The 21,315-nt window shown below is 40.4% G+C and overlaps 1 protein-coding gene across 2 annotated transcripts; it reads left to right on the forward strand.

The window, feature by feature from the left end:
* The first annotated feature begins 1,462 nt into the window (after positions 1-1,462).
* LOC147320877 (actin filament-associated protein 1-like 1) lies at positions 1,463-19,034 on the forward strand. 2 transcript variants are annotated; one of them, XM_086309101.1, is made up of 19 exons: positions 1,465-1,648; positions 8,803-8,931; positions 10,574-10,654; positions 10,781-10,866; positions 10,951-11,062; positions 11,176-11,265; positions 11,385-11,596; positions 11,835-12,014; positions 12,111-12,203; positions 12,757-12,859; positions 14,365-14,520; positions 15,102-15,316; positions 15,524-15,669; positions 15,786-15,864; positions 16,298-16,406; positions 16,512-16,679; positions 16,767-16,933; positions 17,581-17,706; positions 17,783-19,029. In XM_086309101.1, exons 1-19 carry the CDS (start codon positions 1,627-1,629, stop codon positions 17,807-17,809), a joined length of 2,301 nt encoding a protein of 766 aa, XP_086165227.1. In that variant the 5' UTR covers positions 1,465-1,626; the 3' UTR covers positions 17,810-19,029. The 2 variants fall into 2 exon arrangements, with proteins under 2 accessions (XP_086165228.1, XP_086165227.1); XM_086309102.1 differs by lacking the exon at positions 17,581-17,706 and having other exon boundaries at positions 1,463-1,648; positions 17,783-19,034.
* Positions 19,035-21,315: the final 2,281 nt, after the last annotated feature.

Consider the following 21,315-nt stretch of genomic DNA (forward strand, 5'->3'; position numbering starts at 1 on the left):
GTTCATCTGCTGTAGGTAGATTTTATTTAGTTATTTTTAGCCCTTCTACTTATTTTGTCCCCCACTTTTCCAATTTCCTTTAGATTTTTTAGGGACACACTGCACACCATAGTGGGACTTCCCAAGTTTAAGGATGAAAAAAAAAAATACAATTTTATACCTGTCAAACCTTGATATCAGTGCCATTTTGTATTATAGATTTGACTAAAGAAATAGGAACAAATTATCTGTTTTTGCAAAACTGATTCTTTGCTAACTTGTATATAGAAGCAAAACTGTTTCATTCCTTTAGTTAGGTTATTTTTTATGCTTGAGTGGTTCAGACTTCGGGTCCTAACAAACAACCAAACTGTCACGACCTGCGGGGTCGGCAAGGCACTGATCAGCAATCTCTCTCCCCCTCCCCTGTTTTGCCGGGGCGGAACTCATGGCGGGTTCACGCCCTCGGCCCATGCCCTCCCGGATCATGCACACCTGGGCCTCATCAGACCAGCTGGTATATCAGAAGGAGGAGATCAGCTGTTCAACGCTGGATTGTTGTGAAGACTCCTGTCAGTACACGTCGAGCCCTAGTTTCCCACACTTCCACCTCAGAAAGTAACACTTGTCTCTCTGTTCTAGATTCCCCGGACCCGTCCCCGTGTTTCCCCGTGTGGAGCGTGTAAGAGGTGGCTGGTCACTAGCGGAGAGAGGTTGGCGTGAGCGTGTGTGTGATCCCCTTGTTTTCCCTGGAGCCCTGGAACCCGTCCTCGCACATCTTGTATATAGCACTGTCCTCGCACTGCCTGTAAATACACTTGGTGAAGATTTTTGTGAATAAACTGTCTCTGTTACAACGCACTCCGGAGTCCTGCAACCCGTGACACAAACAAATAAAAATTCCTCTGAAAATGGTGAAGTCCAAGGAGCCAAAAGCAGTCAATGAATGACTTTCAAAGAAAATGGAAAAAAAGAGAAAGACCTTCAGAAATCCTGGAGAACTATTGCTCAAGACCACTTCAAAAAAACCAAAAAAAAAACCCCAAAAAAAATTCCAAGAAAGTCTGGCTCCTGAAAATCAGGCATTGCTTAAACCTTTTCCAGAGCACTGTAGACTCAAACATGTGCATGATCCTTGAGTAAGGACCTTCTTAACGTTAAAAAATAATTCTGCCTTTAATAATTATGGTTTATGATCTCTTAAAGTAAGAAAGTGCATATTTCTGGCCCCAACAGTATGCATCCCGGCCTCCAACCAGATATATTTGCTAATAAAAACCTGTTGTCTGGTTAATACTGTAGGAATTACATGATCATGTGAGTATTATGCCTTCCGTACCAAACTACTACCCCGGTATTGCCATGTTACTACCAAGCTGTAATGCTATGATGACTATTGTCACTGTGGATCTGTAACAGAACACCACCAGCACTAGGACCCAGCGGGACTCTTGATGATGAACAAGCAGCCCCTACTCAAAAAGTGTAGCGGCCACTCTGACTCACTTGGCCCCACAGAGGCCGACAGACCTCCGCTGTGTATGCGGGTACAACTCTTCTCACATGAGCAGAACTTGTAACCGAAGCAACTGAGGGATTATTACTGGAAACAAATAGGGCGGCACAGACTTCAGAACATCTGAAGACATGGACTCCAAACGACAGAGTGGTAAGTAAATATCCATGTATCGCACGGTAACTGTAAATACTTTATGATAAAGCCTCCATAGGTTGGGTGGGCACCAGTGTAAATGCAAGAGCTCCTCCACAGCGAGGCCACATTCATAAACCCAAACAGAAACAACTGGTTACATTAAAAAACATTATCCACCGTATCAGATACGATATACAGTTCTTTTCCAAACAAAAGCGATGTTATGGGTGGTTTTAATACATCTGGGTTCTCGTTAAACACACGTGAATGGAGAAGCAGCATCTGTCTCAAGTTTCTCAAGTTTCAACAGTGAGCGAGCAGAGCGACTCGCGCCTCGCTGCCGGTTGACTCCTGGGGAGTGGGGAGTGATGTCATACAGCCACGCGCCGGGTGGTGCGCTGTGTGAGTGGATGGAGGAGGTATCCTCAGGTAGAGTGATGCAATCTGATACCAACAGAAAAGTGCCCTGTTGGAAGCAGCGCTGCTGGTGGGAAGCAGCAGCAGCTGAATGGCTGCTCTGTTTCAAAACCCTTCAGGCCACTGTGTTGCAAACAGGAAGCTTCTTTACGGGAGACCAGGTGATGAAGAAGGGGCTTAATTTGAAAGATAATAAGAAAGGGGGTTCGTTTGTCACAGAGGTAACTGGTTAAATAGGCAGTTTGCATTAAACGGAAATGTAAATGGATGTCAATGGCATAGCTCAATGCAGCTGCAGAATTAAATTCTAAGCATCTTATCTTGGAATTTGGGACTCTTATCTTATCTTATCTCATCTCATCTTAACATCCTATAACACATAACTTCCCCAGTTCACTGTATTTTTATTAAGTGTGCAGTTCATCTCTTTTTATTATAAGATTTGTGTGAATTTATTGATAATTCGTCTTTTGAAGCAGCTAAATGTAAATAAGCCAATCTTTTTTGTCTTATGGACAGGTGACAAATAAAAGGAAAGAAATAACATTGTTGGGCCACTACATGCCACAGTATGGCACTAAACTTAAATATCTCTGGATCTCTAATGGAGGTCTCTTTTCCAACTGATTCTCACTCATTTGGTGTTTTAGTGATGGTGGTGCTCACACTGTCTAACAAGCTGATCTAAAATCACAGATAGATGTTCTTCCATCTTGAGACCAGGTGATTGTGAAGGCTACAGCATACTATACACATCACTTTTTATAAATTATTAATTAAGAGATTCATTGGCCACCTGTGTCTTACGGATACGAATGTTGCTAACTAGTAAAGGCCATTCAAATCAGAAGTGATTCTTTATAGGATAAAAGCTATGTTATTCTTCCCTGTAAAAGCAGGGAACCTTTCTGTCTGTAAATTTGTCTGTTTGTCAGGAGGATGAAACAAAAACTATCAACCTGACTTTCATGAAAAGTTGCGCATGGACAAATTGAAGAACTGATTCAGTTTTGTTGTGCACCTGGATCACTTTCTTTTTCTTTCCTTAAAAACTGGAAAATGCTGCATTGGCTTTGGCAGACGTTGGGCTCGCTGCCCTTTTAGTTATTTTATTTACACTTCTGCTTTTCCAATGTGAAAATGTGTTGGAGGGGAAAAACATGGAGCACTCAGACACAAGTGGCAAATCCACAGCCAAATGGTTGGAGCAGCTGTACACTGCAGGAGAAAATATTCTCACAGTAAATGTGTGAATACTTGATACTGGAGATTTGGCAAAATATTGCAAGAGCTTCAGTGGCTGGGAAAAATTGGTAGATTCTGAGCTGTGGATAAAGGAGAGATTAAAGAGCTGCAAAGTTTTCTCACAAGCCTATTTTAATTTAAAAAGGTAAACATACCCCTCACTGAATTTTACACTGTTTCTGCGTGCATTCTGCCTATAAGTGGTTTATTGCATTTGCACATATGATTTTCCTCAGTTTAATATGTGTCACAAGCCTTGACCTCTGCCACGTTTGCCTTAAAATCCCTTTTCCTCTACGATTCATTCCAGTGCACAACACACCCCCTCGCTCCATTTTCAGAAAGTGCACAACTCCCTCTTGATTGGATTTCAAGTTGTGTTTCACACAGAAATATAACCTTCACGAATGGAAGTGAGACTGCAGCTCGAAGCCAGAATTAGCTGCGCTTCAAATCAGCTGTGATTACATTTTCTGTAACAGAAACGCAACAGAGCAGCAGGTCTGTACATGTGTCCCATGTGTGTCTGGTGTAGGTGGAAGCTAAGCTGATGTGGTGATGATAGCAGCTTCCCCCTGCCACCAAAGTGGAAAAACAGAGAATCCTGATATTTTGTCCTCATCATCACCCTGTCACTCCCCGTAAAAGCAATAAAAAATAAAACCTTTGAGTGGGTGCGTGTGTCTGTGTGTGTACGTACGCCTCAGTGTTTGCATTTGTGAAAGACAGTGATGACAGGTAGTAACAGTAAAGTGTGGACTGGTCCAGTCATTTTAAATCGTGTGCACTTGATAGGATTATTGCAGACTTAGTTCAAGAAAAGAAACAAAACTAGCTAATTTCCAGATTTCATGCCTTCACAACTCATACTAACTGTGTTCTGGCTGCTGCGTTATCTTTACAAACCATTTTCATTCCACTCTGGGCAAATAAAGAATTTCAGTATTTATAAAAGTCGTTTGTGCCCCTCTGTTTCCTGTGTTTCCACACCATTTGCTATCTGCAGAAAATGATAAGATACTAAAAGAATGCGAAAAGAATTCGTCTACTGTTTCCCCCCAGCTGTTTCTTTTTAAGTATCTTGCTATCTTTGTTGTGGACTTTTTAAAGTGTCTGACTGAACGCTAACCCCAGGCAAGCACTGACACCATCTTTTGTTGTCACGAAAATATGAATTACTGGATGCTGTGTCTCTGAAGTAGACTTTTGTCTTAGTGGGAGATGCTGGGCCTGCCAAGCCTTGAACTTTGGCCTCTGTCTGAAGAGGATGGGTGTCTGGGGAAGGGACAGAGGGAGACAGGCGAGGGAGAGGAGTTGAAGGAAAAGGATCTCAGAGGAAGGGAAAGAAAGGAGTGGCAGAGAGAATGTGCAATCTGGAGGGACCTCAGTGCTGAGGAGTGTGGGGGAGGCAGGAAGAGGACAGTTTCATACGGTTTTTGCGTAGAGTATATGTCTTAAATTACCCTTGTTACACATATTAATGTCAATCAGGTAACAGAATCTATGGAAGCAAAAAGCAGTACAGTTCAGTGCATTCATATAGAGTACTTCTGAGTCATGAAGTGTTGGTAAAATTATAACATGGAGGGATATTTTGAATGGGAGAGGCAAGTGAGGATGGGTAGCCTTGGATTTATGTTAATTGGTGTGTTCGAATTATAATGGATGGGAACGAAAGCCTCAGTTTAGGAGAGCCAAAGTGTCTTTCCTGTTTTGACCTGCTGCTTATAGGTATTATGCGGCGAGAAAAGCGGCAGCAGCAGCAGCAGTAAGTAGCAGTTGTTTTGTTCTGAGCTGCAACCAAACACACTAAATCAGTCCAAATGAGAGTCGCATGGCCCGAGTCTCATGACTGATCTTCATCAGGAAGTCTGTCTGTGGAAACACACAGAAAAAGGAACGTGAAGACGCACAAACAAACACATTCCTCTTTGTACTCTTGTGACTGTATGTTTACTCAGACGAGGAAGCGAGAGACGAATTAACAGTGAGCGTTTGTGCTTCCTCTTAGTTAAGTGAATGATCGTGTCTATCAGTGGGGAAAAAAAGGATTTGAAGAGGAAATTTGTGCCGTGTGTGTGTGTGTGTGTATGTGCTTGCATGTGTGTGGTTCTGGGTGGAGTGGGGGTGCGTGGGGCAGTGGGGGATTACAAAGATCCCTCTGTGGGTGAGACAGACCACAATCCTGCAGAACAGCTGATTCTCAGCTTCTGAACCCTCAGGTCCCTTGAGAGAGAGAGAGGGAAATAGAAGGAGAGAGAAATAAAGATATAGACTCAGAGATGAGGGGGAGAGAGAGAGCAGACTGATGTCCTTGACTGTGCGTGTCTTTGAGACCGGCAGAAAATAGATCAGAGCACTGGTCTGATTACTCAAGATCTTTGTTGATTGTTTTTTAATTGACGTTTCCTCAAGTAGAGCAAAATGCATCTGCAAATTGAGCACCCATCAGATAGGAATCTTTCTATTCAGTTGGTTTGGGAGAAATGTAGAGTATGGGCAAGAGATGGAGGGAGAGCATGCAGCGAGAGAAGATGTTGGGGCAGAAACAGAAACAGCAGGACACAAAATGGGAAAGTGGGAAGAAGTGAAGGAGAGTCAAGATCAGGAAGGAGGGGAGAGAAGCTCCTGTCGACAGCAAAGACAGGAAACCACAGCTGCACTCGCACGTACACTCACTCATACACACACGCACGCACACACACAGCTGCTGGAGATACAACCCTGCATGCCCGTGGATTGAGACCGTGCAGCTGCGTTGCACCACGCCCCTCTTACACTGTGTGTTAGTTCCTGTTTTGTTTTCTCCGGGAGTCTCTGACTCCGACAATACGATTGCTTGCTCTGGTCTTGCCGAGCATTGTGGCCATCTAATTTTGGCCCTTGTGGAGACAATAGAGTATTGTCCGAGTGAGAGGGGGAGGCGGAAGAGGCTTGTGGGAGAGTCAGGGCTTTTTCGCTCACTCTCTCTGTCTTCACGTTGTGTGTGAGGAAAACAGACTGTTTTGATCTTATTTTTATTTAACCCTTGTTCCATTTCTTTTCTGGGAATGGGCAATTCATTTATTTATGTTTTTTTTAGGTGTACTTATGCCATAATAAATTGTAAACATACTAAAGCTTATTGATCTGACTAATCATTGTGAAGCATGTTCTTCTTAACAAAGCCATAAAATTAAGTGGATCAGATTGTAAAAAGGGACACGAGGCGAAAGAGTCTGCTCTTTCAAATCATTGCTGAAAAATCCTGTTGCTTTTCCAGCTTTCCAGCTATGAACTTTCTGCTTTGTATTGTGAATGAAACTGAACTGTAAATTTGACATTTTTAATGCCAAAAAATACAAAATTTAAATGTTTCCACAAACTATAATCTTTCCAGTGTGGATAAAGCCACATAAAAAGCACAGGCTATTAAAACCTCCCACTGGAAACCAAAGGGACATGAAACTATTTTAGACTTGGTTGCACTTGACCTGTTCAAGTGTATGAATAATACTTCATCAAATAACAGTGGATAATATCAGAGAAGCAGTTCTAATGTCTTCAGTGTTTAATTAAAAGTCAATATCAGAAGAAAAGCTGCTTGCTCCGGGTTCAGACTAATCCTAAGATACGCCTTTCAATCTTCTTATATTTAGAAGTAAACAAGTAAATGAACTAACTTGGGGCTTCAAGCAGTTTGGTAACCATCTCCTGTCCTCTGTGGTGAAGCTATACATTTTCCTCTTCACTTTGGCTCCATTTCCTTTAGGGAAGGAAGCTTCCTCCTCCTCACCTTCTTTTTTCTCCGGCTCCCCCTCCTGCTCCTCCTCCTCCTCTTTGTTGGCTGTGAGCAGGCAGGATGTGTGAGAGTGTGTCAGGGCATTTGAAACAATGTCAAGGTCAACAAAACACACACACGGACACACACGCTTGACCCACACAGGATGTAGGAGTGAAAAGAGTAAGTTTTTCAAAGAAAGCACAAAATATCAACGTGGAAAGTCGGATTTAACGCTTAGTAGTGACACACAGAAAACTCGCTGTGTTCCCAAAAAGGCTTGCTCCGAGCGGGACAAAATCACCAGGGTGACATTAGAGGATGTTAAAAATCTTTTCCCTGTCAGCTGTTGCAGCAGCTGACAGCTGAGTTCCAAACTGACTTCATGCCACTTGTGAACTGACAGTTTGGCCTTGTGATGATCTGATGGCCATGCTGAGCACTCAGGATTTTACTTTATTGCTTTTACCTTAAACATTCTTCCCTTAGACAATATTATAGCCTTAAAAACTGCATAAAGCATTATTACCATGCAGATTGTACGCAGTTATATTTATCTATAAAATGTGACTACAGCAGCTAAAGACATAAAGGCCTAAATGTCCTCCAGTTTTCTGCTTCTGAATTCAGACAAATCTGGTTATTGTACTGCTATCCTTAAAATCGTAGAAACATGCTGTCTAACCAGATACTTTCTATCTATTGCATTACTGTGGCCTTCAGTAACACTGTGAGGCATCCTTGAGTCATTTTTGTCCAGGACATATCCTTTAGCGCACACATTAGACAAATATGTAAGAATGCTTTCTTTCATGTGCTAAATTCAATGGGAAACACCCTTTCTTAGAGTGATGCTAAAAAAAACAGTTCATACTTTTTTACTTTGTGGCTGGACTCTTGTAATTCATTATTATCAGGCTGTTTTAAAAACTCCCTAAAAAGCTTTCAGAGTTTCAAAACACTACAGTGAGAGTACTAACAATGAGATCATATTTCTCCCAGATTAGCTTCTCTTCATTGGCTCCCTGTTGAATTTAAACTTCGCCTCACACACAAGGTCTTGAATAATCAGGGCCGTCATATCTTAAAGACCTCACAGTACCATATGATCATAAACGGAACACTTCGCTCTGAGACTGCAGGCTTATTTGTGGTTATTAAAAGTTTCTAAAAGTAGAATGGGAGGCAGAGCTTTCAGCTGTTAGGCTGCTCTTCTGTGGACCCAGCTCCCAGTTTGTATTTAGTAGACAGACACCCTCTCTACTTTTAGGATTAGACTTAAAACTTTCCGTTTTGATAAGGCATACAGTTAGAACGATCCCTCCCTGACTTCCCATGATGCACTGAGCAGTTCTTCTCCACTTATCTCTTCTCATTCCCCATTCATTATATGGCTTTGTAAGGCATTGCACTTTGTGTTATCCCTCCCATAGTGTGTGTTTTGTCCTTGTTTCTCTGTTCCCTCCTTTTTTCTTTTTCCCCTCACCCCGTTTGTGGCTGCCTGTCCCTGAGCCTGGTTCAGCTGCAGGTTTCTTCCTGTCAAAAGAAAGTTTTCCCTTCCCGCTGTCTCCAAGTGCTTGCTCATAGGGGATCATCATATTGTTGGGGTTTTCTCTCTAATATTATGGGATCTTTACATTACAATATTTTGATGAATTGATATAAATAAAATTTAGTTGAAGTGAATAACCTGGTGGTTCTTGAAATCAGAAGAGTATTACATGATGTCTGTTTTTGTGGTTTCTAGTTGTGATGGAACGACTTGTAAATGAGTTAGGCTCTCTGCTGAAGATGTTGGACCACGAGACGGTCAGTCCTGCTACCGCTGAAAAAATGGCATCCATACGCAACATCCTGGACTCACTGCAGCTGTCAGGTACAGAATCTCCAATGTTAGGATGGCAATGTAAATAACTCAGGTTAATATTTCTTAACATGTACAGTTTCTTGTACAGCACAGGTTAATACATTTCACACAGCACAGAAATAACTTACAGTTCTTTACTTAGTCAACTGCACTGAATGACCTTTCCCAATTGTTTAAATTTAGGACTTCGAAGAAGGTCCACTCGGTCCTGGCTGGTCCAGCCAGCCGTAGTCTAAGCAGTTTAAGGTCTGGCTGCAGATAGACTACATCAATAAAGTGAAAAACTCATTTGTCCAAACTTCCAATTGTTTTTAAGTCACTCACTATGATTTTGATGTTGCTGTTTGATTGATGGTTTTGTGATTTCCACTGACTGTGTAATATATTCTCCCTTGAAGATAATAAAGATCTGATCTTTCAGATAGAGCCCAGTAATAATAAAATTGCCCTTTTGTGTTACTTTTATTATTTATTTTATTTCCTGCTCTTCTGTCAGGTGCTACTGGCTTCTTATAGCATGCATAGTTCTACTGTAAGATTGGACATCTAGAGACTGAAGTTTCTGTCTTTTGGACATCTGCATTTTGGTTAGGTTTTGGTAAAACGATTTTAGGATGAAATATGACTTGCAGAAACATCAGGGCAGTATTTAAAATGGTGTTTCATTAGAAAAAAGTCATGCATTATAAACAGTTTGATTGCCAGACTTGTCTCACTAGTGCCAAGAAACACCTTCTGCACACCAGCAGGTCAGATAGAACAGCAGCATTTGATGTCCTGGCATTACAAAAATAGTAAAAGCAGCACTTTATTTCAATACAATGTAGAAATAAGAATATTCAATGTAGAAGTGTTTTTTTATTTATTCAGGATGAATTCAGCTGAGTGTGATGGCAGCAGTTTAGCCAAAAAGAAAAAAAAGTCAGAAGTGTCACATCAACAGTACTACAGCATGTCTTTCTTTTTTTGTCTGTTTGCAATGGTGTGACCCTACTGTGTTTAGCCAACCACACTGAAACTGCTCAACTTGAGAGAGTGCAGCAGTTGTTGTGCTACAAAATGCAGCCTCTGTGACATGAAATCTTGCTGAGGTCTTTACAGACAAATCCCTTTTTATCTGGAAGAATACAGGATGTCGGGGAGGATAAAAGGATCCGTGTAAGAGGATAATGAAATGCAAAGAGGATAATGAGAACAGCAAAACATCCCGATGGTCTCAGAAAACAAATATTAGACTGGACCCAGTCTGTCGTGTCCATACTCATCTTTTTTAAATAGTTGCTGTGTATTTCGCATCATTGTATCTGTTTTTTTCTGTCAAACCTTTCTGTGACCTTTCACACACATTTTCTTTGTTCTTGCTGTACAAAGATTTTCAATCTCAGTTCTGTACTCCCTGTACATAGGTCACCATAGATCTAATTTTTATTGCAGATGAAATACTATTTATACTTCATTATTCAGTCTCTATAGCCCTTCTTAATCCTGACCTAAAAGCTATAGGCTATGTAACCCTAACTCTGATCCTGGTTTTAATCCATAATTTGAGAGTAACGCAATTTCTATTCTGTGTATGTCCTGTACATGTGGCAGAATTGACAAATAAAGTTGACTTGACTTGACTTGACTTGATAATTTGTCTTTTCCACAGTGAACGGCTCTGATGTCTACATGAACAGCTGTCTCTATGGCAATGGCACGAGCTTTGTAGAGTCTCTGTTTGAGGATTTTGGTTAGTAGTCCTTCAAAATACCTTCGGTTCGGTTCAGTTACAAAAAAATCCTTTGTGTATGTATTTACAATCATTATACCTCTGTTTATATAAAATTATAAAGTTAATCATGATTAATCCTATCAGGCTGTGATTTGCACATGCTCAGTGCATCTCCAGTGGAGCAGAAAGAGCACAAGGATGAAGAGGAGAAGACTCATCCCAATAAATCTGTAAGTCATTCACAGAAACTACTTACCTACACCAGCCTTCCTTTTACCCCCAGTTCTGGTTCAGCAGCTACCTTTGGTTTTCAGACCCCAACTGACACTCCTCCTCCTCCTCTGCCAACTACACCCCTTCCTGATGACTACTATGAAGAAGCTGTTCCTCTAGATCCGGGATCTACTCCTCAGTACTTTACCACCAGTATGAACACATGCATATACAAACGCACATGTGTGTGCGCATTCATGTATAATGGTAATCAGATCAGTACCTTTGGTTCTGCTTTCTCACATACTCTATCTATTCACCTGTAGCATCCAGGAACTCTGTGGAGGACGCCTATTATGAAGATGCTGACAATAACTACCCCACCACCAGAATGAATGGGCCTCCCAAAAGCTCCTGTGAGTCTTAATCTGACCCTTATTCATGCTAGTTTATGTCTAGTAGTAGAGCTAGGATTTTGTGAATCACAATTTGTTTTGTGGATCTTCTGTAAAACAATAATTGCTTTGGTACTCAGACAATGACTCAGATGCTCTGAGTAGTTCCTACGAGTCTTACGAAGAAGAGGAAGAGGAAGCAAAGGGCCGAGACCAACCTCAGAGATGGACAGCCGAGGAAAGAACAGATGGACCGGTTCGAGACTGCCGCATCTGTGCCTTCCTACTGCGAAAGAAACGCTTTGGCCAGTGGGCTAAGCAGCTTGTTGTTGTCCGAGACAATAAACTGCAGGTAAATAGATGCTGCTGTTTATTAATGTTTATTTTATCATTCAAATCAAAGAATTGTCTTTTTCTGGTGTTATTCAAGGTAAATCCTTATTTATTTATGGTGAATCAGACAGTTGAACACACTTATTTGTAAGCCACAGTTTACACAGTTATTTTCCAGCTTATAACAGTAAGAGGCTAGGCTTACATAGATTATCTTTTACTCAAATAATGCATGTTCTTGACTTCTTCCTTCACAGTGTTTTAAAAGCATCAAAGAGAGCTCTCCCAACACAGAGCTCCCACTGAATCTTTGCAACGTCATCTATGTCCCTAAGGAAGGCCGGAAAAAGCGTCACGAGTTGCGCTTCTCATTACCTGGGGGCGAAGCGCTAGTCTTGGCAGTCCAGAGTAAAGAACAGGCCCAGCGATGGCTCAAGGTACCTTTTTTCACCTCATTAGAGGCACGGTGCTGAGACAGATGAGCAGACACAAGGCTGTGCCTGTAAATGAATGTTTTCTTTTTCTCTGTTCAGGTGGTCCACGATGTTGGCAGCCAGTGTAGCAACACTGAGGGGCTGGATGGATCAACTTCTCCAATTATACAGAGGAAGCTGGAGCTCGACAAGGTGAGTGTGCTTATCTGCGTATGTCCTTGAATGTCAGACTGTTTGTCCGCAGTGTTCTCTTTGTGGTCTTGCCACAAAGACCAAAATTTCCCATAAAACAGACTTAATGAGGAGCCCCAATGCCGGTCTAACGCTGTGCTCTTACTGTGTCTTACTATGACAAATGTAATTTGTGGCATACTGAATATATACCCCAGTTTTAACATTTCAGTGTCGCTGACATCACCCTCTTTCAGCCCACGCATGACACAACTATTCCTTTGGCTTCTAGTTTACAAGCAGTGAGTGAGGTGATTATTGCGGTTGCTGAGTTGCCTTGGTTTCAAAGAGCTTCAAGTCCTGAACAAACTGAATGCATGCTGACATGGCAGTTACACCCCACGTTGGCAGAAAGAAATAGTCATACTCCCAGAGGATACATTAATTTTTATTTATTTTTATTTTTAACATGAAAACGGAAAGACAAATGTGCCAATTTTTGCTATTCCTTGTCTCCTCTCTTCAAATGTTATAAAAGAGAGAAGTAAAAGTGTTTTGTTCCTTTTGTTGCCAGGTGCTACAGTCTGAGAGACAGGCTTCAGACTCAGACAGCGGGCCAACAGCAGACAGTCAGGCCACTGCACACGGGTCAGGACGAGACACTACTGACTCACTCAGTACGTGAACCTTCACCAGCAGTTTTTGAGATGTTTTTGTTGCAACCGACTCTTTTTTATTGTGGTTGCTTCATTGAAATAAGCTTCTTGTGTGTACACTCTCAGTAATTATAGCACAAGACATGTTATTGCAGGTTAAATCGGTGGTTATAGTGAGATTTAACGTTAGATTAGTGTCTGTGGGTAATTTCTCAGTGTTACCACAGATATATTGGGACAGTTCAACATGATTTACACTTTACATGCTCTTTAAAATCACAGCAAAGCATCTTTCTGGTCTCGTTGGCATATTTCACAGTGAAAACAAACATTTAGATAGATGGTTGTTAAAGGGTATTTAGGCACAGTTCCGCAGATGCAGCACACTGTTGATCTGTGGGGAGAGGCATAACACCTTCCTCTCACGTGTTGTAAGATTAGGAGGTAAAGGATTCATTTCAGTATATTTGTAACACACATCATATACTGCATTGCTCTTCTAGCTTAATTTATGTTGCCATTTTTATGAAAAGAGAGGAACACTGTATGAGTAATACTATTCTGACTCATTCATTGATACTTTGTAGCAAATTTTAAAAAAGGTAAACTAATAACTGGCAGGGAGACGATTTTTTCCCTCCATTATTCTACATCTTTAACATAGAGAAACCAACATAGTTACAGTTTAAGAGAAATGTAAATGACTGTGATGCAACGTCTCTGTAGTAAATGATAACTGTATGTCTGTTACAAAGTTTAGTGGTTGTTGATGGGTTTTGTGTGAATAGTGTTTTACGTAGTCTAGCATCTTTTTAAACCATAAATATTTAAATAAGGGTTCTTCAAATGGTTCCTCAGTTTCTAAGAGTCCCCACTTTCAGGGTCTGGAACTCAGGTCCCCACAAGGCTACAAAAGCAAACACACACACAATATTTTTGTTTTTCTATCTACAAAATCAGGAAGGATAAACCAGGGAGATCCTTGGTGCTGGGTTAGAAAATAGGTCAAACACAGTGAAATTGGGAAACAGTTGTTTCAAATCTGTTTACGGACGAAGGAACTCTGATCCTAAAGAGACATGAGAGAGAGGGAGAGACAGGAAGTGAGGCTCGAGCAGATATGACATCCTTCCTGTCCTCTTCCTGCAATTGTCTCCCACTGACATCATCAGGAAGTAGTGTGAACAGTGCACTGCAGCACCTGGTACATTCAGAGTGAACTTGCAAACCGGCTGTCGGGGTCTGGTTGAATAAATACAAGCCATCTCTGAAATAACAAGATATTATTTCTTCAAAAGCTTCATGAGTCCTGTTTGGGTGCAGGGTCTTTTTCAAAAATGTATTTTTTCCAGAATTCAGACCTTTTACTTTATTCCAGTTTTCATCATGTTTTTGTTACATTGTAACTGATAAAATGTAAAACTTAAAAAAATAATAACAGCATGATATTTAAATGATGAGGCAACATTGTCTGTTTTACTGGCTGGATGTTATAAAGTTCAACTTCAGGATGTGTTTGACTTCAGACAGGGGGAAGCGTGGAGCATTTTCAGAGCTGACCGGGTCGATGAGCCGAGCAGCTGGGAGGAAAATCAATCGGATCATCACCTTTTCCAAGCGGAAACCTCCTTTACCAGGAGAGTCTCCTTTGTCTTCTGGCCAGCATGACAACCCCCGCTCTGGTGAGAAGACCTGATGAATACTTTGTTGAATGGCTGGTTAGTTAGAGAATCATCTAAGTGGCTGATTGATGTTTAGATTGTTTTCCATTAGCATTTGTAATTTGACATCAGTGTCAAAGAGTGTTAAAGGACAAATTAATGCTGATGATGCACAATTCAGAACAATAAAAATGCCTTTTAGGAAAAAAACTTATAACTGTAGAGATGTAAAAGTTATTGTACATATTCTTCCTATAATACACCAAATATTTGTCCACGAATTCCTCCTCCATGATCAGGAGCTAAACAATTATAATGTGCTGTAATGGGCACAAGTAGATATTAAGTCCCTGAAGTTTTTATTCCATATCTGTTGTTATGACATCATCAGTTTGCCTAGCCAACACCTAAGAACAAGCTAAAATGACTCATTTTTAGCATTCATGCCAATATAACAACTTATAAAAACATCATATCATTTTAATTTCATGATAATAACATCTAATTTAGATCCAGAAACCGAACGTCACATCAAACAGTGTTGGGTACATTATATGACAATGAATAAAATGTAAATACGTTCTTTTTAACACACTCATCAGGATATCTGAGCGTGTGTCTGAGCGGCTCTTGGAGGGAGCGGTGGTGCGTGCTCCGGGGTGGAAGTTTGTACCTGCAGAAGGACCCTGGGGACCAGCGACCCCCAATCATTGTGGTGCCACTCAAGGGGGCAGAGGTGATGCCAGGCGGGCTTGGACCTAAACATCCGTTCTCTTTCCGCATCCTACAGGGAGGCAACGAGCTGGCAGCTCTGGAGGTGAAGCAGGAGATCTTGAATCATTTTATCCAGCACAGGAGATTTAATGTATATACAGACTGATTTTATTTGTGCCACTTGGTTACATCACTGTTGATATAGCTGAGAGGTATCATCAGTGTGCGCACAGGCATGCCACACCTTACATTTTTCTGCTCATGGACTAACAAATGTGCGTGTGTCTGTTCGTGTTTGTGTGTCATTCAGGCCAGCTGCTCTGAGGATCTTGGCCGCTGGCTTGGAGTTTTATTTGCAGAAACCGGCAGCAGCACTCTCCCTGAAGAGTTGCACTATGATTACATCGATGTGGACACACTTACTGACATACGGCATGCTGCCAGACACTCCTTCTTGTGAGTCAACAGTATGCGTTTTTGTGCATATGTTTACCCAACAGTCTTTTATTACAGCTTTTATTTTGAAATACTCATTTTTATATTCATATATCTTCCTCTTCTTTTTCTCCCAGGTGGGCTACAACAGCTAACTCCTCCAGTAGTGCTTCAATAGACTCCAGAACTTACGATGAGGTCTATGAAAGTGTTGCGGTGAGAAAACTTTATTTTTCTTTAATTCTAAGCAAGTGATGAGATACAAAAACCTTTATATTGAACACAGCAGACACAGAGATGTTTAAATCTGCTTCTACTCTCTTTCTCTCCTCACTGATCCTCTCCTCTCTCTTACATTCATTCATTGAAATTTATTGCAAATTTACAGAATACAAACACCATTTTTTTGTAACTTAGGATTTTAATACCATTCTGTGTTGAGCTTCACTGGAGCCCTAGTGAAACTACTAATAAGATTTTGGATAATAGATTAACAAAATATGTTTTCTTTTTTCTTTTTTAATCCGATCTTTAAAAAGCTTACATTTATCAGTCATATAAACATATAGTATTTATAGTATTTTCCTTTTCCTTAAAGTTCCTCTATTACATTTTGTTAATTAGAATTCATTAAATTATTCTGTTGCAGGAAGTGGATGTGGAGAGCAGAGGAGGCCAGGTGAGACGTCACGCTTCGTTCTCCAGCAGGGACTCTGAGAAAACTGAACAACAAGCTGCCATTAAGAGACATGCCTCCAGTGAGTCTCGGTTAATTTCATAATTCATTAGACTGTCTCCATGAAAGTGATTTGGGTTCAAATGTGGCCAAATCTGTCTTCATTTCCTTCTTTTTCACATCATAGATGTGAATCAGTATGGGCGGTATGGGAAGACACGGGCAGAGGAGGATGCCAGGCGGTACCTGAGAGAGAAAGAGGAGTTGGAGAAGCAGAAGGAGGACCTCAGAAATGCACTGATTTCCCTGCGCAAGGAGAAAAGGCAGTTGAAGGAGGAGGGGAAGAGCGGCACAGGTCAGAGACGAATCACACACACAGCGCTTGTTCAGTCGTAGGCTTCATAGCGGTCCTAATTATGAGTGTGTGTGTGTGTGTGTTCAGGTAATAGTGTGGAAAAGCAGTTAGCTGAGCTGGAAACACTGTGCAAACAGAAGGAGGAGGAACGGGTGGAGCTGGAACTGAGACTGACAGAGGTCAAAGAAAACCTGAAGAAGTCACTGGCTAGAGGGGCACTGGGTCCACCTACTGATACCAAGATCAACGTCAAGGTAGGCAGCAAACACACACATCTGTTTACAGCTGGAACTGAAGCTCTCCTTAGAAAACTCTTAATGAATGTACTTTAAAATATATACAAACGCTCTTATAAGAGTTCTTTACATACATACATTTAAATGCAGTCGTGAGGTTTTTTGTTTAGGATGGAGGTAAAAAGATGATACTAAAAATACATCAATATCAACGACTGCTAAAAGTTCATATGAGCTTCAGTGAAGATTTACGGTTGATTTTTGTCCAGAACATGAGCTGAGGGATTTCTCATATGAACAGCTGGGACTGTATTAAGACAAATCCTTTAAATCAGTGTGCAGTGTCTGTTACCAGACAAGTCATTTATTTGACCATATGGCCCTTATTTATTTGACTTTTATTTTATCAGGCTTTATATGTTTGTTTGCTAACATATGTTTCTCATTTTAGACATTTATAATGAGTTTCTGTGTTTGCTTGTTTTGGTGTTTCTCTCTTCATTCTTTCTGTGTTCTTGTATGCTTGTTTTAGTAATCCATCTGCTTTTGACTGGAAGAACTTTTGGTCTTCTTGTGTTGTTTTTAAAGTAACATCACTGGGCTCAAATAAGTGAAATCAAACTTTTACTGTTTTTTGGGGGGGTTGCCTGTGTGTTCGTGCATAGGCGCAGGGCAGTAAGGTTGAAAAGGTTTACATGGAGACTGTGCCTGTCAACGCGGCATCTGAGCTTCGAAAGCGGCCTCCGTCTCTTTACGCCTCCTCCAAGGGGAATGTGATGCAGAAGGCAAAGGTAGAGTGCGCGTGTGTTTGTGTGTGCGAGGACCAAAAACTGCTTGACTCACATGCTCCCGTTTTACTGTTTCCAGGAGTGGGAGTCAAAGAAGGGGACATAGAGTGATCATAAACAGATCGACAGATGGAGACGAGGACGTTTGAAAGGAAAACGCAAGAAGAGCAAGAAAACTGGCACTGAAGAGAGAAAGGATGGACTTGGAGGCATTGCGCTCTCATTTCATCTAAAGGAAAAGTACAGGCAGCGTGATGCTGCACCAGCTACTGTAAATACGACATGCTCAGCTGATACATCAGTACCGTGTTAATGTGGATCACTATGAACGTGATGTGTACGTGTTGGTGTGAGTTTGCATGCGTGTTTACATTTGCACAGGGCTGCAGAAAGTTTAAAAAAAAAAAAGGAAAGCGTAGCAAAGGGAGAGTGTAGTTCTTCAACACTGTGAGTTCAGCGTTACAGGCAAGACGTTTTAGCTACACCCACTGGTTTGTATTATTTTTATACTTGATACTTGGAAATGAAAAATGAAAAACCTGGTTAAAGAAAATTTTTTAGTTATAATCTTAAATTATCATTATTAGTAAGAGAAGTACAGAATCTCATATCTTAATTGTGTATTTATACGTTTAATAAAAAATATCGAGTAGACACTGTTCCTAAAAGCAATGAATAAATGTTTGTTGTTGCAATGTGAAACAATTGGTTTTAACCTTTATATGACTCTTATTTTTCACATTTGACTTTTGCACTTTATCTTGTTGTATTTTGTGATTGCATAAATGTGTCCTCGGCCCCTCTCAGCTGAATCATTTGAAGATAAATGCCTGTGTCTGCTTTACCTGCCCTTCACTGAGAAACGAACACACGCAAATGTTGGAGTAAATAATTTTATAAAGAATATTTGTGTTTGGGACTGTTTATTTTATGTCCCCCGTGTCTATTTTCCCTCATTTCTTTAGACTTTTAAGATTCTTTACCAGAGTTTCTTTTATTGCTGCCTCTCATCCACCCCCAAGATGAGTTACCAATAATAGCAACAGAGCTCTGAAATAGAAGCACCACCTAGTGGTCAAATAAAATACCACTTTTGTTTTAATGTTCTTGTTTTGCTTCCAAAGGCAAGTTGAAGTTAATTATGCTAAGTTCAACATTAAAATAAGTCAATACTTAAGGTTTTTTCCTCTCTTATAAGAGCTCAAGGAGCTCCTTAATGTGAAGATAACTACAGTCAAAGCTACTATGTGAGAGGGCAGTGGTTCAATGCCAAGCTCCTCCAGCTTGAATGTTGTTGAGGTCTCCATGGACAGTTTACGGAGCCCAATACTGTAGCTGACCTCACTGATTGTGAGACAGTGAGAAAGTGTTTAAAGGCTTATGGGTTGGAGTTGAACGTTAGGTGAGTGTGAATAAAACAGCGTTATAATTCTTTCTCTTCGTCTGCTAGATAAGGCAATAAATGTCATTTCTGTTCATGGTACAACTCATAAAAAACGTTTTCATGTATGAAAAACACAAATTCACTTTATCCAGAATCCTGTTTGGATCCTACAGTGATTAACTTAAGTGTTTTATGCATATGTTCAGTGCAGCACCATGCGGTTTTCGATCATCATTCACGTGTTCTGTTAAACTCCAAATGTCTGAATAACAAGCATGGCTTCTTTGAGCCTTCAGATAAAGTGGTTTGCGTGTTTTTAATATCTGTATCAAACATACAGTCACGGTAAAAAGAGAGTGCACCCTCTGCCGATTCTTTGTTTTACATCATTTGATCAGGGCATAACTAAATATATTGATCTGGTCTTCACCAGTTCTTAAGATTAAGTTAATACAACCTCAGATGAAGAAAAGCAATGCATAATACATTATTTATTTAAGCACGCCCATGATTCTTAAGCTAGTAGAACCACTTTTATCAGCTATAATTTGAAGTACCTTGAAATAATCATTTGTATGACTTCATCAGTCTCTCACATCTTTGTGGGAGAATTTTTGCCCGCTTTTCTTTACAGCGTTGTTTCAGTTGTTTGAGGGTAGCAGTCGGGTTGAGGTCACTGTGCTTGGCAGTCAGTACGAGGAGTTTGTGCTGATATTCCGTGGTTGTTTTTTGTCCATATGCCCAAAGAACATCGTTCCAGACGTCTTGTGGTTTGTTCAGAAACAGCTTTGCAAACCTAAGACGTGCTACTATGTTGATTTTAAAGAGAAGAGGCTTTCTCCTAAAAACCCTTCCAGAAAAAGAATAAACTTATTCAGCCTTTTTCTAATTGTATTTATTTGCTGGGTAGTCCACTTCTGGGAACATCGGCCACTGTCTCAATTGTTTACACTTTGGAAGGGCAAATTGGAAAATCTGCCAAACTGATTGGCGGCAACAATTGCTTTTCTACAATCAGTGCTGATGTCGTTCCTCATTGGCGTCGTGTGAATGCTCCAGACCAGCAAACTGCCAAAACTTGCTTTTATAGATGTTCTCACACTTGGTTGGTTATCAGTATCAATCAAGTGTTTTTGATTAGCAGCATCTACTTCTTACCATCTTAATCCCTGTGGAACCAGTAAAGGTGGTAGCTTTCACACATTGCTTTTGTTTTGGCTTAATCTTCGTTAAATAAATAATGACACACTCTTTTGTATATTTATAAGATCTGCCAAGGACCAGATGATTTTTATTATTTGATATGCAAAACATTAGAATTGAAAAGAGGCTGCACTTTTTTTTTTACCATGACTGTATTATCCATTGTAAATTACTACAAAGTTGAGACAATGTAAAATAAATATTTTACTTTTATTAAGAGTCATTTCCCTTCATTCATATGTCAAAATTAAATATGCTGTGCTTCTTCTGTAAGCATTTAGCATTGCCACTCCTTTCTATAAATGAGTACACTCGATTTTACACCATTATTCATCATTTAGCATTTAACAGTGTTAATGAAGGAGCAGGTCACCACTTTATAATACCAAGCAAAAACATGAAGAGCCATGGTTAACTCATCATGACTGCAACATCTGGAATTAAACATAATAAACATGTGCAAATTTTGTTTTAGAGCCCACCCCGTAAACTGCAGACGACTATGAACATGATTAATATATCCTAATTCACGATGAATGACATACATGTGGCATTAATTAACGCCCCGCTTCATGCAAGAGCTGTTTTATTTATGTACTCCTGATAATTCATGAGGGTTTGCATAATTATTTAATGAGCTTTTACCACGATTAGTTGGTGAGGTTTTACATTAATTATTATTTTTCATGCCTGAAGTCTTACATTAATCCGCGAGGTTGTATTCACAGACCCCCGTTATGGAGTGCTAGCAAATCAGCACTGTCACACTCGGTAATCCACACAAGCCACTATCAACACGTTTTCATAGGGACTAATTCATCTTCCGCCTTTGGTGGTGGTAAAACCGTCGGCGCTGGGCATGAAACCAAAACTATCAGCAGCCCACTGGAGCAATAGAATAAAAATATGTCTTATGTAATAAGAAAAAGAAATGTGAGCGCTGCCTTGACTGTTGATAAAATTCAAATATTATAAGCCAGACTTCAAACATTTGAAACAGACATGACATCAGCCAGGTGCAAAAT

This window comes from Aulonocara sp. 'chitande type north' Nkhata Bay, linkage group LG10, assembly GCF_057382095.1.
Source record: "Aulonocara sp. 'chitande type north' Nkhata Bay isolate Kocher_YH1m ecotype deep benthic linkage group LG10, A_spYH_male_GT1.1, whole genome shotgun sequence".
Taxonomy (NCBI): Eukaryota; Metazoa; Chordata; class Actinopteri; order Cichliformes; family Cichlidae; genus Aulonocara; species Aulonocara sp. 'chitande type north' Nkhata Bay.

Bases quoted from the DNA above. Each gene is read 5' to 3' on its own strand.
- LOC147320877 (XM_086309101.1), top strand. From the start codon at position 1,627: ATGGACTCCAAACGACAGAGTG. The intron at 12,204-12,756 runs GTGAGTGTGCTT...TTTTGTTGCCAG, and splicing joins GGAAGCTGGAGCTCGACAAG to GTGCTACAGTCTGAGAGACA. The intron at 14,521-15,101 runs GTGAGAAGACCT...CACACTCATCAG, and splicing joins GCATGACAACCCCCGCTCTG to GATATCTGAGCGTGTGTCTG.